Source organism: Ips typographus, linkage group LG6 (assembly GCF_016097725.1).
Source record: "Ips typographus isolate SLU linkage group LG6, UJ_Ityp_2.0, whole genome shotgun sequence".
Taxonomy (NCBI): Eukaryota; Metazoa; Arthropoda; class Insecta; order Coleoptera; family Curculionidae; genus Ips; species Ips typographus.
In genome coordinates, this window is record NC_138427.1 from 6,596,205 (window position 1) to 6,613,741 (window position 17,537).

The 17,537-nt window shown below is 34.6% G+C and overlaps 4 protein-coding genes across 7 annotated transcripts; 1 reads left to right on the forward strand and 3 right to left on the reverse strand.

The window, feature by feature from the left end:
* Positions 1 to 101: 101 nt before the first annotated feature.
* Positions 102 to 5,886, reverse strand: Nap1 (Nucleosome assembly protein 1). Of its 3 annotated transcripts, XM_081981872.1 has the most exons (6): positions 5,738 to 5,886; positions 5,211 to 5,503; positions 2,851 to 3,157; positions 658 to 1,028; positions 431 to 604; positions 102 to 361 (listed from the first exon to the last, which is right to left on the reverse strand). In XM_081981872.1, exons 2-5 carry the CDS (start codon positions 5,486 to 5,488, stop codon positions 442 to 444), a joined length of 1,119 nt encoding a protein of 372 aa, XP_081837998.1. In that variant the 5' UTR covers positions 5,489 to 5,503; positions 5,738 to 5,886; the 3' UTR covers positions 102 to 361; positions 431 to 441. The 3 variants fall into 3 exon arrangements, with proteins under 3 accessions (XP_081837998.1, XP_081837995.1, XP_081837997.1); XM_081981869.1 differs by having other exon boundaries at positions 102 to 604; XM_081981871.1 differs by having other exon boundaries at positions 102 to 604; positions 5,211 to 5,496; positions 5,738 to 5,876.
* Positions 5,887 to 5,913: 27 nt separating this feature from the next.
* On the forward strand, positions 5,914 to 16,298 carry Cep164 (centrosomal protein 164). The gene is made up of 14 exons (XM_081981860.1): positions 5,914 to 6,455; positions 6,652 to 6,763; positions 9,393 to 9,631; positions 9,740 to 10,360; positions 10,415 to 10,659; positions 11,583 to 11,759; positions 11,808 to 12,169; positions 12,228 to 12,341; positions 12,396 to 12,596; positions 12,846 to 13,016; positions 13,075 to 13,276; positions 13,326 to 13,689; positions 13,752 to 13,918; positions 14,517 to 16,298. The coding sequence occupies exons 1-14, from the start codon at positions 6,401 to 6,403 to the stop codon at positions 14,622 to 14,624; spliced, it is 3,138 nt and encodes a 1,045-aa protein (XP_081837986.1). The 5' UTR covers positions 5,914 to 6,400; the 3' UTR covers positions 14,625 to 16,298.
* Pus1 (Pseudouridine synthase 1) lies at positions 6,811 to 8,426 on the reverse strand. Its single transcript, XM_081981867.1, has 3 exons — positions 7,290 to 8,426; positions 7,069 to 7,241; positions 6,811 to 7,011 (listed from the first exon to the last, which is right to left on the reverse strand). The coding sequence occupies exons 1-3, from the start codon at positions 8,269 to 8,271 to the stop codon at positions 6,841 to 6,843; spliced, it is 1,326 nt and encodes a 441-aa protein (XP_081837993.1). The 5' UTR covers positions 8,272 to 8,426; the 3' UTR covers positions 6,811 to 6,840.
* A 51-nt stretch (positions 16,299 to 16,349) lies between the features above and the next one.
* RpS19a (Ribosomal protein S19a) lies at positions 16,350 to 17,244 on the reverse strand. Of its 2 annotated transcripts, none has more exons than XM_081981874.1 (4): positions 17,162 to 17,244; positions 16,882 to 16,956; positions 16,570 to 16,823; positions 16,350 to 16,517 (listed from the first exon to the last, which is right to left on the reverse strand). In XM_081981874.1, the coding sequence occupies exons 2-4, from the start codon at positions 16,950 to 16,952 to the stop codon at positions 16,381 to 16,383; spliced, it is 462 nt and encodes a 153-aa protein (XP_081838000.1). In that variant the 5' UTR covers positions 16,953 to 16,956; positions 17,162 to 17,244; the 3' UTR covers positions 16,350 to 16,380. The 2 variants fall into 2 exon arrangements, with proteins under 2 accessions (XP_081838000.1, XP_081838001.1); XM_081981875.1 differs by lacking the exon at positions 17,162 to 17,244 and adding an exon at positions 17,100 to 17,124 and having other exon boundaries at positions 16,356 to 16,517.
* Positions 17,245 to 17,537: the final 293 nt, after the last annotated feature.

Consider the following 17,537-nt stretch of genomic DNA (forward strand, 5'->3'; position numbering starts at 1 on the left):
GTCATCCCAGACACAGACAGAGAGATTTAGAGAATAGCAAAAAAACCGTCACTTTATTTCTGAAAATTAAACACTCCTGTAATTGAAATTAAAAGCAAACATGTATTAAAAAAGATACTTTTAATTTTCCATGTGAACAAAATTACGGTAGTAATAGTAGCCAAGTATTAACAATCACAAACAATTTTTTCACATACAAAAACTTATGAATGCACTGCGTCAAAATCTTGGTGGAAAAACGATACTAAAAGCGATAAGTAGAAAAATAATGGGCACACCTAACAAATAATTTAAATAGATCTAAAATTATGATAATGTAAAAAAAACCTTCCCACGATCGAGAATCTACAACAGTGCAAACCTATCACAAAAAAAAAATCTCTCAACTCATTAGGAAAAAAATACCACCGACTCTCGACCGTTCTGATACCCAAGCAAGCCTCACTGTTGTTTGCATTGCTCTTGGTTTTTGCCACCGGCGGCGTTGGTGTCGGAATCTCCGTCCTCTTCTTCGTCATCCTCATCTTCTTCCTCCTCGTAATCTTCCTCTTCATCAGTACCCTCACCCGTGTAGTACAACACTGCTTTTGGTACTACCCGCTCTCTGAAATCCCCAGTTAAAAACAAACTTTTCAAAATAAAACACAAATTAATCACCTGATATAGTGGCCAATCTCAAAGTCGCTGGTTAATAAATTACGAATATCCTCATCCACTTCATCTTCGTTAGTGCCTTCAGGAATAGTGGGCGGCACAAAGAAATTAAAGAATGAATCATTCTGAACAGTTTTTGTGACCACTCGAACTACGCCACGGCTCTTGTGCTTCTGTTTCCTTTTCACTGTTTTTAGCGTTACGTTCTTCCCTTTGTTCCAATTGATGGTGCTACCGTTGCACTTATAAATTTCAGGACCTTCGAAACTAAATGGATCTTCCTCTTCGGGTACACATTTCATAAAATATTCCTTAGTAAGCACAGTGTTGGTAAAGTACTCGTTGGGACTAAAGTGGAACTCCAAAATAAAACTCTGTAAATACAAAAATTGTGTGTCAGTGTGGCATTAGAATAAAATTTTTAGGTTTCAGTATTAGTAATGATGTTTGAAGAGCAAACGGAGCAGAGCACACAAGCCAAACTGAAAAGCAATACTTAAAAAGTATTAGAATTAAAGCTGGTATGGTGTGTCTGCACGGGACTCTTCAAATTACTTTTCCTGTGTGCATCAAGATGCTTTGTATTAAGAACAAAACCTCTCAAATATCACAGGTTAAAAATGTTCATATAGGGTAGATAATAATAATAATAATAATAAGCATTTATTTCCAACAGGTAACAGGACCCACCTACACGAAATGAACAATACATTAAAAAGAAGTAAACAAAGTACATTGCATACACATAAATTAAAATTAAGACTTAAACTTATGGGACACAAGCAGTACGCCTATAATACTCGTAAATACCCTCGACCGTAATGGTGGTTTATAGTGATGAGCGAAATATAACGAACTGTGATTTAATCACTGATATTTAGAAATCACTGATCACGACTGCTACCAAAAGTATCGCAAAAGCGTGACGTGAATAACGTGATTACGATTACAGTTTTCTGATTTTTCCAAGTTCCCATCTCAAAGTTGCGACTTACTAAAACGCGGTTTTTGCTATAAAGTCGATTATCGAATACCATCGTAAGACTTAACACGAACCGCAAGCGACATCGCGCCTTATTAACAGCACGTACATCGAGCTATGGCTGGAAGATGATCTTTATTTCTTGTAGCCGAAATCGTGAATGCCTGAATGTCGTGATCACGTCACACTATTAAATCACTGATATCAAAATATAACGGTAACAATTAACGTTGTGATTTAAATATCACGGTATCGCTCATCACTAGTGGTTTAGTAAAGCGTCTATCAAAAATTTATCCATAGCCATTTTTATTCCTATTTTAAGCCTTTCTCTTTTTCTAGTAGTATTTACTTATTAGTTCAAATTTAATCAAACCACACTCTATTCTTTTATAACGATTAAAGTATTGATTGTAAAAAATAAAAAAGCAACATGCTTTACTAAAACACTATTAAACGACTTTGTGCCATTTTTATAAAAAAAATTAACTTAACTTTGGTACTACAAAACACAAAATATTTAAATATTAATCGTCGTGTGTGCTTACCTTGCCTATTGCATATACACGCGTTTAGCAATAAACAATATACACCAAATGCACATGAGATGTTGAAGACGTTATTGAGCAAAAAAACGGTTGTCAACTTAGACCCTGTTAGTAATGAAACAAACTATCATAATGAAACGCCGCAAGCCATTCTGAGTTAACTAGTTAAAAGTTTTTACCTTATTACAGTTTTTTAAAATGTGTATGGTTAATTACTGGCTGAGATGTCCTAATTTAAGTCACATGTTTTTCACTTTAAAACATTCTAGTCTGAATAACCTATTTACAGGTATTTGAATCTTGTCTCACTTGTAATCTTGTAAAAAAATGCAACCATTAATAAAACAGTTACTATTAGTATAAGTAGTAAAGTTTTAATATCAACCTCCAGATAAACTAACACATTTTTGTTATATTTTTGATTATTTACTCATCTGAAAAACTTAATTAGAGTTCTTGATAACTTTAACTGGTATTTATTATTTAATACTCAAGGTTAAAATGAACCAATTTAATGTAGGTTTATTAGAAACCAGCACTAAACAACCAATTATTCTGCGCAAAAACCGGACAAGAGATAACCCAATGTCATCATACCTAATTATGATCATTGATCTTTTTTAACAAATAAATGTATAATCAATACTCAATAGCAAGGGTTCTTACCATAGGCTCTTTGCAGATTGTTTTAATATCAAGCAAATGGTTGAGGATGGGAACATCATGGGGCTGAACCATTTCACTCAACATGCTGCAATTCCTGAAGATCGTCAACCAAAACTCCGGAATGCCCTTAACGTCGTTGTCGATTTTATTCTCTTCTTTACCGTTGGTTTCCTCAATTTTTGCGTTTTCCTTCAAGGAAGTGGCCAGCTCTTCTTCATCATCAGACACCCATTGAGATTCTTCGTCGGTCGGTTCGTACAGGCCATTTACTATTGTGCTGCGCTTCTCAAAAAGTGGCACATACATTCTGCAAATAATATACTGAAAGTATATTCAAGTGAAGGACCAATTTTAAATAGTTACTGTGTTTTGAATACAAAATAAGACATAATTTGATGTAGAGTATCATACTTTTTGTAAGATTGTAAGGTAAAAGTTTGGTCGCTAACAAAAAGTGTGAACAAAAACGTGGAATAATGTTCAAAGAGCAAACGGAGCAGAGCACACATGCCAATCCAAAAAGCAATACTTAAAAAGTATTAGAATTAAAGCTGGTAAGGTGTGTCTGCACGGGACTCCTTGAAATACTTTTCCTGTGTGCATCAAGATGTTTTGTATCAAAAACAAAACCTCTCAAATATCACAGGTTCTCTAATATACTCCCTGCACAGTTTTACACGAAATCAACTTACATATTCAAGATAATAATTTTAATTTTAAGTGAATGAAATACAACATAAATTAATCTAGCAAAATAAGGCACCTTAACAGATGTACACTGACTGTAATAAAATGTTTAAAAAGATATAAATATAAATAGGTATTTCAGAAGTTTTGAAAGCTACAAATAAACTGAAATGTAAAAATTCTCAAGAAATTACTTGATCATTTCCTCAAAGTGAGTGAGATTATAGTAATAAACCATTATTGGAGATCTTTTCACAAAATGGCACTTTATGATATGAAGTATCCTTAAAAATAATTATTAAGGTACTATTGGCGTTTTGAGATAAGAAATGATGGTTAAATTTATAAAAGGTTTTGGACATCCTAGCAGTCATTTTTCCGTTTGTTTACGTTGATTTTGATTAGGAATTTAGCAGGGGTTTCACAATTTTATGGTGTTTTCCGCCTTTAACTGAAGTTGCGGTACCGTGTGTAATGAAGAAACAGTACCGCAACTACAGTACTACAGATAAACAAGAAATGTTAGGTTAGGAATGGGTTGCCTGATTTTAGTTTCAAAAGGTGGTGCCATATTAACTTGAAATGCCAATATCAAGACAAATCCGACTTTATATCATGAATTTGTTTTTCTACTGTATTTGCCAACATTTCAAGAACACAGCACATACTTCTGGTACTTTCCAGAAGGATTTTCAAGATTTTTCTTTAATATTACATATGAAAAAGATAATTTTGTAATTTTAACAGCAGATGAATCATTAAATTCTTTACAGACTAGTAAGGCCAATACAATTATTGCATTTTATTTTATTTTTATTATTAACATATCTACAGTCCAAAAAGTGACCTAATTTGTTTGATTTTCAATTGAATAGAATAGACAAAACATTCTTTTAATAATTGGAGGTATAATTTACATAAATCCTAGATTTGGGCATTTTTTTAAGTTAATTTGTAGTAAATAATGCAATTAATTTGTAGTTTAGAAACAACAAATTAATTATTGCTACCAGGGTGGGTATTCTTGAAAGGAGGGAAGGGAATTATCAAGAGAAGGGTCTGTAGAATGTGACTGAAACTGTCAATTGTCTTCTGTCACATTCTATCAACATTTCTTTTGAGCATTCCGTTCCCTGTTTTCAAGAATTAGGGCCCAGGAAAACAATTAACAAATAGACATAGTACTCTGATTTGGGAGAAAATTCATTGAAAATGATGATAGTAAACAGTAATTAAATGCAAATCAATATAAATTGTTAATCAATGTTTTATGAAACTAATAAAGGACTTATTAATGTACAACATTTTCTTTCACTGTTAATAGTAAGAACAATTTGCCACCTCTTTATTTATATTTAAATAGTCCTGTCTGGTTGCTCTGAACAAGGGTAAATAAAGGAAACAAATAAAGATAGAACAAACATTGAATAACCCATTTTCAACCTTACTATAATGCAAAGTTTTTTTACTTATACAGCTGATTATTGTTTTAGGAACTTTGCCAAAACATGTTGTGATGTAAGATTCCGTTTTTCATCACACAATAAGTCCATTATTATTACTTTAAACTTTTTTCATTTTCAAGTAATTTAATGAGGAAGTAGACACAGAAACTAACCAAGGAAATAATATAAATAATGGGTAGTAAGGGTGAAAAAAATATTGAAAATTACCTATGATACTTGCACTCTAAATCATGAACTTCCTTAAAGAATTTGGCCTCAATGTTGGTGGTTTCGAGTTGAAGTTTTTTCAATGCTTTAATTCGTCGTTTAACAGAAGGTGGCAGGGCAGCAAGCATTTCGGTGTTACGTTGTTGGTTGGTCTTCAGGCTGGCTAACACATTAGGAAAGTCTAAGCTTTTTTTTGAGTCCTCTCCTACGTCCTCTTCCTCTTCGACGGATTCGATGTCGTCGGGACAATCGCCGCTCGTATCGTGATCAGTAGTCATTTTAGAAGCTGAAAACTGATTGAAATTCTGTTACAGATTACTGATCCCGCCACAGCCACCAAACAAAGAAAAGAACGGATTTTTGAACGTCACACGTGTTCCGTTTTGGACGATTTCAAAATGTGTCAGCCCGACAATGAAACCACTGCGCAAATAATTTGGCAATAATTACGTTGTCGAGTTTGTTAACCGGTTCAAAATGTGATTTTTTAGTAAAAGAGTATGAGAGATCTGGATTGGAACACTCACCTTGTTAACTACGCGGCAGCAGAAACAAGAGGGCAAACGAGATTCCTAGTCCAACAGCCCAAGAAGACTCGCCGGGAAAAGTGGGAAGTGGGAGATGAAATAATGAAGATTTTGAAGATGGTGGTTATCGAAAAAAACGTGCAAGTCTTCTTTTTATTTACAAGAATCGAAATCATATACTGCGCATTGTCATATACTTCTACTCTTTTATTATATTAGGTTGGTGTCACGTGTAACTCTGGTGTCAATTTTAAGCTACTCCCACCAATCATAAGGAGTTTTTAATTTTTTAAATTCAATGAGGCCAATAGCCTTCTAATTTAGTTGCCTAGCAACAACAACTTTTATTTCATTTTGACTGTTTACATTTTATTTATTCTGTTCAACTCCAATTATACAGGCAGTATAAAAATGACAGTAGCAGGACCGGCACTACCCCAACCCTACTAATACTAATGTATTGATTTGAAGAATTTTCGTAGGGCTGCGACAGGTGGTGCTGGCTTACAACTGAACTCTCCGATCGGTATTTATATTTATGTTAGGCCAAATGCTGATAAAAAAGCGTTAATTTATTAGAAATCACGTTTTATTAAGCAAAATTATGTCAAGAAAGTAAATCAATCTTTTAGCTACAGGTAAATCCTGTCAAACAATAAAATCATGTCGATTGTGTGTGAAGAAGTGTTTGATGAAGTTAGCCAACCGTCTATAGAAGGTAGGGTTCGGTTTGTTTACATTCTGTCTAATGCCCCAAATCTTTATTTTTTAAATGAATAAACTCTTCTAGGATGAATACTTATTGTTTAATAGCCAAAAATCAATTTTTGTTTGTATTGATTGCCTATGCTATAGGCGCCTATAATTGTTTTTGTACAGTGGCTAACTAACCAACTGGATATTTCTTTTTTTAGAAATTAAGGACTATGCACTCAAGATTGGAATTGATCCAGACTCAGAACCACAACTGTTGCCTTTAGCTACTGAAGGCCTAATGAAAGCCCTGCCTCCAGGCTGGAAGCCTTGGTAATTTTTCCCTTATAACTAAGGTTTATTTGCAAATTAAAACAACATTTATTTGTTTCTGTTATTCACTTTTCTACTTAAACTCTATTTTCAACTGTTATTTGAACATCAGGGCTATTTATTGACAAATCTTTTGTTGTTACTGGTCCCTCTGCATCATCATCCCCACCAGCTTCATCATCACTTTCTTCTTTGTCTTCAAATTCATCATAGGAATGCCTAGACAATTTATTTTGCAACCACCATATCTATAAACAATAAATGATTTCATTAGTACAGAAACTGGAACTTAAAAAATATAGTACCATAGCTTCTTCATTTATTTCAGTATTTAAAATTGTAGGTAAGATGTGATTTTGGCGAAAGTTTTCCACATCTTCTTCAACGTCTTCCCAAGTCAATTTGGCATGCACCCCATCCTCTCCATATCTATAGTTATACCTCTCATAATGCACATAATCCAAGAGTAGTCCAAGTCCTAAATAAAAATCATGTATATGTGACAACTAAGATAATACTAACTTACCAGGTGCCCTTGGTATATTTATTTTTTCTGTTTCAAATGCCTTGACCAGGGTTTCTTCACTTGTTTTTCTTCTCATAACTGCTAATAGTAATCCAATCATCTTCCTGATCTGATGCATCATAAAGCTTTGTCCATACACTTTCAGAGCACAAAATTCAACATCATCTTTTACAAAAGGAGGTTCACATATAAACGACCTGATAACTCTCTTAGAACTGGGATCCTCAGGTTTCTTTTTTGAAGTAAAATTGTGATAGTTTTTAGTACCCACATACAACTGTAGCAAGTCTTTAATTTTTTTGTGTGCCTCTTCTGATATTCTGAATCCTTTCTGTGGTACATCATCAGTGGTAAAAGCCACTGTGGGCAGTACATACATATAGGTACGGCCATCACACAGTGTTTTTGAATTAAATCCCTTTGTCACTCTTCTAAAGGCAAACAATTTTATTTGCTCTGGTAGATGTTCATTCACTTTGGAAATATCAAAATTTTCTTTAAGTTTTAGAGACACTACTTGCCTAGCAGCACTAACACCTTTATCTGTACGGGCAGCTCTTTGAAACTGCATATTCTGAACCACCTGATAACACTCTTCATTTATAAATTCACTGTCCAGTAATGCTTTGAACAACTCCTCCTCTATAGTTTTGGTATCAGGATTTCTCTGCATGCCATAATATCCTACTCCAGAATATCCCATCAAAACGGCAAATTTGCGACGCTTTATTTTATCAATTGGTTGCTGGGCTGACTCCCCCTCAACTTTCAGCAGTTTTGGCAATGTTGGATCCAAACCAGCCCCTTTATCTGTTCTTCTTTCTTGCCATTGGCGCTTCTTTGACCTACCATCATATCGCACCTTTTGCGGCATTTTAATTTCACTCACTATGTCTGGAAGTGAAAACAATGCCCTGACCTGACCCTTAAAATACCAAATGGGGTGGTTTGGTTTGAGGATACTTTGAACAAGTAAATTCATTAGATTTGACCTGTTAAACACATGTTTGACAATGTTTGCATTCAAGTTTGAGAAGTTTCACTGAGAAAATATAAGTTTGATATAAAAGCTTTTATTTACAAATAAATAAGATTTAACATACACATCACATGAAACATGAATGAAAGTGTATTCGTAATTTGTGAGGTTAAGTTCTTAATTTAATTGTCTGTCAAATGTCAGCTGACTGTCATAAGAGACTAAAGAGGTGCGGCTATAGTTCCGTATTCGTGTTTATTTGGCCAAATTATTAAATTTACGTTTTCGTTCTTCCTCCAAAAATGTTGAAATTAGGAATCAAAGAAACCTTGTTTAACAACTGCCATTAACGAAGTATTTGTTAATTAATAGGGTCAAATCTCTCGTTTGCTTGTGTATAAATCTTGAATTAAATAAAAAACATAGACGGGGATTTTTTTTTAATTCTTATTTAAAATTTTCATAATAATAATTAATGAGAGGCCGCAATAGGTATTTTCAGATAGTCTATGTTATGCAGCTTTACATTTTTTTAGTTTGATCCTAAACAATGTATTGTAATACAATTTAAGTGATAACAAAAATGTTTCTAATTTTTTCAATTTTCAATTTGTTTTAATTTTGAAGCCAAATTTTTCGATAATTCTATTGAGAAAAAGTCTTTCCGTAGTATAATTATTATCTTGGGTTTCAATTGTTCTTAATTTAAGTTGAAAATTCGAGATATTTATACCGAAAATCAATCAAAATTAAAATGACGCCATAACTGCAAAATTGACAATGTTGGTCCCCAAACCAACTTTGTAAACCTATCAAAAAAGTTCTTAAATTACTAGAGGCCTCTAAAAAGGTTCTATAGATTTGACAAGATTTTTTTTAAATTGCTAGAAACCTTTAAAAAAGTCCTGAACATTCGGTCATTTTGGAAGTACCAGAGACTTTTTAAAATTAAGTTTGACTGAAACAGAGAAATGGCATATTTGGTGGCAACAAAACATCAAAGACTTGAGCTATATTGGAATATTGTGACCTTACCAATTTCCTAAAAGGGAAGTTATAAACCACTACACTTTAACATTCTTTTGTAATAGAACCGGCAATTAAATTGTTTTGGTTATTTGCAGCTACGATGACAAATCAAAATCCTATTACTACTACAACAATCTGACAAAAAAGACCCAATGGGAGCACCCATTGGACGACATCTACCGTTCGCTAGTGAAGAAAGTCAGAGCCGAAAGCCAGTCTTTGTCATTGAATGAGCCTACAGAAGATGCAACTTACGCCAAGGAAGACGAACTTAAGAGCTATGAAGAAGCTGTGGCTCCGGAAGTGCATCACAAATTGCAGCCTTTGACTTTGGGTATTTTTTTAAACATTCTATTTATTGGAGATATAAGCAGTAAAGTTTGCTATGAAAACCATTATGTTTTAACAATTTGCATTTATAATAGGTATAACCTTTCTTTAGGTTCGCGTAGACGAGACGTGCGTTTATCTCCTTTAAAGATCAGTCCAGCTCACAGTCCACGACACGAATCGAGACTGTTGAAGCAAAAATCAGAAGACATTTTGATTGGTAACAACAAGTTTTTGCACCAATTTAGCAGTTTTGATGAGGATAATAAAGAAACCGGATTCGATAAACATCCGCGGGCTTTAGAGAAAATGGAACTGAAAGTAACCGGCGGCGGTTCGATGTTCCTTAAATCGAACACCAGAAAAAATGAATCGAGTCCTGGCCAGAAGAGTGACGGTCTGGACTTACCAAAAAGTATTTTAAGAGAAAGGGCCATGGAACACTCAAAGAGCGTCGACTTTGACAAGATTTCGCAGAACGACAAATCGGACAAAGACGATGAGGACAAAAAGAGTGTGCGGTTCAATTTGGATAACAATATCACCGACGTGGGCATTACGTTTTCGGATAAAAGTTCCAGCGACGAAGACATGAACGGCAGCGACAAACAACCGAAAGATGAAGTGGCTCCAACAATCAATAAAACGCGTTTTCACGTTTCAGCCGTTCCGGAGAAGAAACTGATTAAAGTGCCTCCCGACTTTGTTAAACCCAAACTTACTATCCGCGCAGGCAAGTTTTTCTTTTGTGTGTATACTAGGTAGAATGCCACTTGCAAACTTTTAGGATCAGACTCTGAAGAAGACAGTAAAAGCTTGGACAAATTGGAACTTAAAACGATCGAAGACATGTTTGACAGCGGCAGCGAGTCTAGTCCGGATGACAATGTTAAAGGCAAGTTGGAAATGAAGGCTGATACGAAACTAACGCAAGTGAAACAAAGGCTGTGGGAAGAGAAAAACGAGGAGTTGACTGGATTTAAAGCCAAACTGGTAGAGTCACACAAACATGAATTGGATAGAGTGTTAGAGGTTTGTTTTTTTTTAATTTAATGAATAAAATCAACTATTTTACTCGATTTTTTTTTTATTTGTTCGAAACCAGATCAATTTGAAAACTTTTCCAGATATTGCATAATAAAGAAGTTTTTTTTGTTTGCCCATTAAAAGCAGTAAAACCACATATTTCATTTACGTCAAATCATCATCTTTTGATCTAAAGAATGTCACCTTCTTGATCTTACTGGGCACCTTGTATACTGGTATTCAAATAAGCATTGAGTTTAAGGTATATGTGATTTTAACTTTCCCACTCTAGCACTGAAGAATAAAGTCCCTTCTCCTCCAACTAAACTATGCATTTTAATTAATTAACAATAAGATAGAAAAACTGTAAACATTTTTGTTTTTCTATTATGTTGTACCGTTTTTCCCACAGAAACAGCATTGGATACTTGTGTTGTTTACAAACTACACTGACATCTACTCTTTACAATCACAACAACAACTCAACCGGTCCTAGCCCTGCTGTTTATAATATAACCCCTTTATTTGTGTCATTTTCAGGACAAAGTGTAAAACTCCTGACGTTTATTACTTTTTAAAAATAATTTAAAATTAGACGGTAACATTATCTTATAGGTTAAATGAGAGCATTCAGCCGTCTAATTTTAATTTATTTTTAAAAAGTGACAATGTCCTGAGGATGATCCAAATAAAGGGGTCGAAACGTCGACAACAGTAAAAAAAATCCTGTGTTTTATTTGGCCGTAACACACCAACAAAAACTTTAAACTTGCAATGGTTATTACAAATCACATTGTTATGCTGCTTCTTGTTGGCCTATTCCATTTCTGCCCTTAATAATATCACGAGTGGTACAGATTTCTTTCATAGTTTTGTAATACTGTCCAACAAAAATATTATTTATTAATTTGGTAATTGCAAAATTTCAGGAAGAGAAATTAAAATTGGATGCAACCATAAAGACTGAACTAGATAGTTTTAAGACGCAATTGGAAACCAGGACCAAAGAGGAAAGACTGAATTATAATAGGAAAGTTACTGAACTGACTGCTGAATTTGACAAGAAACTAGAAGAAGAACGAGCCAAAATAATGCATCACTTTGAGGTAAACGTCTATGTTTTGGTCATGTCCACAATACAATGATTTGTTTAGGTCAAGAAAGAGGAGTTGGAAAAGTATTACGAGGACAAACTAGTAGAGATTGAAAAAGAATTAGCAGACCGAGTGGAGAAGCAGAAAGAAGAGCTTGTTATGAACCATAACGCTGACGTAGAACAACTAAAACAAAATCATTCGATTATTATTGATGAATTGAAAAGAGAGTTTGTAATAGAAGAGCAGATGTTAAAGCAAGAACATCACACTGATATGGCTGCTTTGCGCAACCGTTTAGAAAGTGACGTTGAGTCTGGTAAAAACAAGAGTTCAACTGATGAAAGACAATTTGACAAGTTGCGATGCGAGAAACGTTTGTTAGAAGACAAATACAGATGTTTAAAAGAAAAATACTTAAGGTAACATATAATACAAACAGTTCAGGTTTTCTTAATTGACGATTTTAAAAACTTTAAGACTCAAAACAGAAGTAAAGTTGTCTTTAGAAAAGCGACACCGCCGTAAAGAGCAGACTAGCACCAACACTACCGGCTCTGAAACTGAACAAAGTCATTCCAACAATAAAGACAGGTGAGTTAGCGTTTTTACTGTGGTCGACTGTTAATTTAGGTGACCCGATATTAGGACGCCGCTGAATTCACCCTCGAGAAAACTGTTACTGGACAAACCGCCTACGCCATCTAGTAAGGTGGAACCAAAGTTGGTAAAATTGCCGGACTTGGACACTTCAGTGAGTGACAATTGTTATCACAGCGACGATAAGAATCAGAACGATTCTTCAGACAGTACCAATCCAAGCAGAAGTAAAAAGAAGTTTTTTTCTAGGTAAGCATTTCATATTATGATATCACCGTGTGTTGTAAAGATGCAAAAGTTATATTTCTATTTGTTCAACAGAACATTTAAAAGTAAGTATTTTATTTATGCTGCAAAAGACTATATGGAATGGTTACATATATTTTAACATGGAGTAGTACCACGTTTTGTTACTATAATATTGATGAATTGAATATATTTAGTACAGCTAAAATCAAAATCCTTAAGGCAAAACTGCTTCACTTATTGTTTTATTAGGTTAAAAACTTCCTCGGTATCCAAAGTGGGCAACTTAACATCCAATAAGTCGAAAAGAAGCCATCAGAGATCCTGTTCGCCTGTCGAAAACCTGCGAAAGCAATTGCAAAAGCTCGAAGATCTGGAAGATCAATTTCCTCAAAATTCTCAAGGAGACACTTACCACTTACGGTGGGTTCTGATCACTATTGTTTTAAGATTTATTTGACTGATATCTTTACCTGTACAGATATCCATTTTCTGATGGACAAAAGTTTGAAGGAAGTTCCGAATTGGAGTTTTTTCGACACCGTATCCACTTGGAACGCGACTCTATTAAACGAGCTAAAGAGAGTTTGAGAAGCCAAAAAGCGTTATTTCAACAACGCCAAAAGGACCTGAAATTGAAGCATGGTTCCATGGCCAGACATACTTTACAGCAGTTATGCCAGGTAAGTGTCCAAGTTAAAGTGTCATCAGAGTAAACTGGCTAGATTCCAGGAAGAAAAAGACTTGACAGATATGGAAGTGAATCTACACCGAACCCGTAGCTTATTGGGTGAAAAAGTAATCCGACTGCGCCATTTGGAGCAGTCACTGCACCGCGCAAACGCTCAAACTGACCAAGGAAAACTAGACGACGCCACCTTAAGTGACATATCATCACACAGCGCCAGTTCGGGTATTAGTTCCACTGAATTCATCGACAACGCCTTGAATCTGCATCAAAAACCGATCGCCATACTTAAAACAGACTTTCAAGAACCTTCGGAAATTATACAAAGTTTGGAGAATTTGAACTTGGAGATTCGCGAAATTTGGGACGTGTTACGGACGCAGCAGCAACAAACCAGCATGGCCCAAGGTCGGTGGAACACCAGTGTTGCCTTAACAGAATCGAGAAATTTATTTGACTTTTTTGGGCAGTTATTCCGCCCTTGATGTATCCAGACCTTGGCTGGCCGGTTTTAGCAGGCGCAGCTAATGTTCCGGCACCACCATCCATCCCTACTTTAGCTGACAGATTGCACAACTACAGACAGCACGTTGCTTTAGCTAATGCTCAAAGTACCATTGTTACTCATGCTTCTCAGGTAAGCTTTTAATTTGAACAAATTTTAATTCAATATTAAATACTAATTATAATGTTTTGGAATCGAGTATCATATTACGTTTTGTTCAGTTAGGCATATTGATAATAAGGATTTGAAGTTGAAGTTTGCAAAAAGTAAGTTTTCAGACTGGATGATACCCTTCACAGGTTTAGTCAAGAGGGTTTGCGATATAAACTGCGCGCCACCTCAACCGGGACAGTGATTTTTTTTGGTCATTTTAAAAACTTTACCATTTCTAAACGAAACGACAAATTTTGATGCAGTTTGGACTATCATTGAGCTTAATTTATGAGATTTTAGTTGATGGAACGTGCACGCACTTTTTTCACTCCCTGTATAAGGCAGTTGGAGTCCATTAAAGCAAAAGTTTTTTACATCAGTAAAGAGCCAATAAACCAAACCCAATGACGGTCCAAACCGCATTGAAATCTTTTGATTCGTTTCAAAATTTTAAAAATGACCCAAAAACATCACTGTCCCGGTTGACGTGGCGAGCAGTTTAGTTCTTACGTTTAAGTCACTATTTCTTATATTATTATAAGCATGTTTATTACTTTGATTTTATTGGTTTCTACAGGGTGCTACTACTACTCTAATTGAGAGAACGCGTAATTTGAAACACTGGCTTAGACAGAACGGCACCGAAGCTACCGCCGACGTTAATCCCTCACAAACCAATCTGTAACTCTGTACTACTACTCATTTTTATTTGTTGATTCATTTTAGAACCCTTTTCTGATGTACACCTGTAGTAGTTTTACACGTATACGTATATAACGTTACGTACTTAATATCTGGTAGGCTATAAAGTTTGGAGTTTGCTTTTTTATAAACTCATTATTTCGTAAAATTTGACCCGATAAACTCTGCCTAGAGTGTGTGTTTATAGTCAATAACTCTTCAGAATGCTAGCTTCTTTCCATAGAATTTTCGTCATGATGTTTAAAAGTGTTATATTGGTCTTGAACCTCTATTATTATTATTATTACAATTAAACAGATGTAATGTATTTCCTGACAAAATGCAAAAAGGCTTAAACTACTTAACTAAACTGAACCTGAAACTAACACAAAACTATCAAAATTAATGAAATACTTATATTTCATTTATGGTAAAACATGGTAGGACGTCTAATTTAATACAAAAGCTTATTTCCTTAAGGGCCAGTACTTTCACTTCAGAATAACTTTATTCTAAGGATAGTTTATACAGGGTGGTCCAAATTGATTGTAGGATACTTAAAGGGTAGAAAATACTACGCAAAATAAAATAAATGTTCAGATAAACTTTTCCTAGGAAAAAGTATGGGCTATCACATGTGCCCCATCAGAACGCTCTAAAATTACAACTTCAAAGTCAAACTTTTTGAACATCTCCCGTCCAGAATATTTTAAAAAATTATAATAAAAATAAAAAAAAAAATTCATTTGAGTAACTTTTTTCGTTTAGGAATTAAAAATAACAAAATGGTTTTAGTAACTCACCTTTAAGGTGCGCTAACTCCGCTAGGAGGCATTTTTCGACTACACTTTATATGACACTTTGGAGTTTATTTTTTACGTACTTTCCATCCTTGATTATCCTACAATCAATTTGGACCACCATATATAGAAACAGTGAAATCCGACGCTACTATTGGTCTTCTGTCATTTCTATAAAAATTATGTTAGGAATAAATTTACGCGGAGGTGAAAGTACCAACCCTAAATCAAATACTCATTAATCTATGTGTGCCGTATGAATGATATGGCCTTACTATTAGGGTCATACTGGACATTCCCTAAAGAAAATAATTTTTTCTTTAAATAAACATAACTTTTGAATGTTTTACTTAACTTTATATCTATAATTATGGTCCCTAGATTTCAGACTGAGTATATTTATTGTGATAGATAGAATCTCTTAATATACCTATTTATGTAGTGCAGAAAAATCTATATTATGGGTAGGGTGAATTGTTTGTTTATTTGACCCATATACAATTTAAATAACATAGGAGGCTTATAAGGTCTGATTCTTCTATATGAATTCACACACTGTGTAGAAATTCAAGATTAAAATTGTTACCTATTGGTCTTTTGGCATCTTATTTATTGTTGTTAGGGCTTTAAGAGATATAATTACTTTTTTATTTACAAAGCTCAATCTGGACTTTTCTTAAAAAGTACAATATATTGTGCCAATTTCTGAGTAAGTTTCCCTGGTAGCTTTCCTTGTTTGATAATCTGTAGTGTTGAGTTTCTGAGAGCATTAAACTGTGATTTTTAGTTTTAAGTTGTTTGCACAAAAGTATTTGTAATTTATGAAATATCCTTTGTTGATTCTTTTGTGACATTAAAATGTTTTTACTGCACCAAAACTGTGATTTTAATGTCCTGCAACCATCAAAATACAGAAACACCAAAAATTATTAAACTTTTATTTTATTGCTTAAAAAAAAATTACAAAGTCAAAACTCCAGCTCTGAGAGCTTTCCTTTCCTTGGCCTTAATCTGACCAGCAATACGGTCAATGTCTCTCCTACCTTGTTGGGTAAGTTTTCTTCCGCCATCAGCAGATTTTTCAATCAACTTCAGACCTGCCACAACAAGTATTAAATATAACACTAACAATACACAAACTGAACAAACCTTCCAAGCTCTGTAGGGCTTTGCGGGCAATACTGCCTGCAGATCTGCAGAAGTGGGAGGGCTTGGTTCCATTACGTTTACGGGTACCAAAAATCTTGGTAACAGAACCCACACCAACGGGTGATCTGATGTAAATGTGCCTGACGACCGCAGAGCATCGCACGTAAAACCAATCCGGGTCATAAGGGGCCAACTCCTTAGCTCTGGAGGTTTTTACCAAGTCAATCCATTCCGGAACGCGAAGCTTTCCAGTTCTAGGTTAGGGCAATTCATGTTTCAAACTGTTTAATTTTAGTAACTTGAAATACTTACTTTTTTAAGAACTGTGAGAAAGCTTTAACAAACTTGTGCTGATCGACGTCTTTGAGTGTAACCGAAGGCATTTTGCTGGAAAAAAAATGCAAATTAATAAGTCAATTGTATCACCATGCTTTCAGGTATGGTAACATTTCGAGTTTTCACTCGTACTACAGCTGTTTACGTATACAAATTGAAGAAATATAGTGTAGGATGATGGGAAAAAGCCTTACATCTTTGTGAAACACTAAATTTTCCAGTAAATATAAAGAAAAATGAGAAAATATTTTCTAACCTGTCTAGCCAGTAGCAGATGACGCACAAGAAAGAAATATGTCGGCCAGAATGAAGTTAGATGTAAATAAGAATCGAGGTGGCGTTAGCTACCAAATTGTATAGCAACTGTCAAGTGTCAATAATACACCTACCGTTTGTGTAGAGATGGGTCGGGTGTGGTCACTGTCAAAATGATTTTGTTGTTTACATTATTTGTCGGTTAGATTAGAAAGGTAAAACCCGGTTTTAAAGGGATTATTGCACCTTAGTTTTTAATTAAGCGTAGTTAAAACTATGACTTTTTCACTTGTTCTATATGACATTCTAAACCAAACAAAACTTAACTCAGTTGTACCAAATGTATCAAATGTTTTCCTACAGTCCTGGGTTTGAAA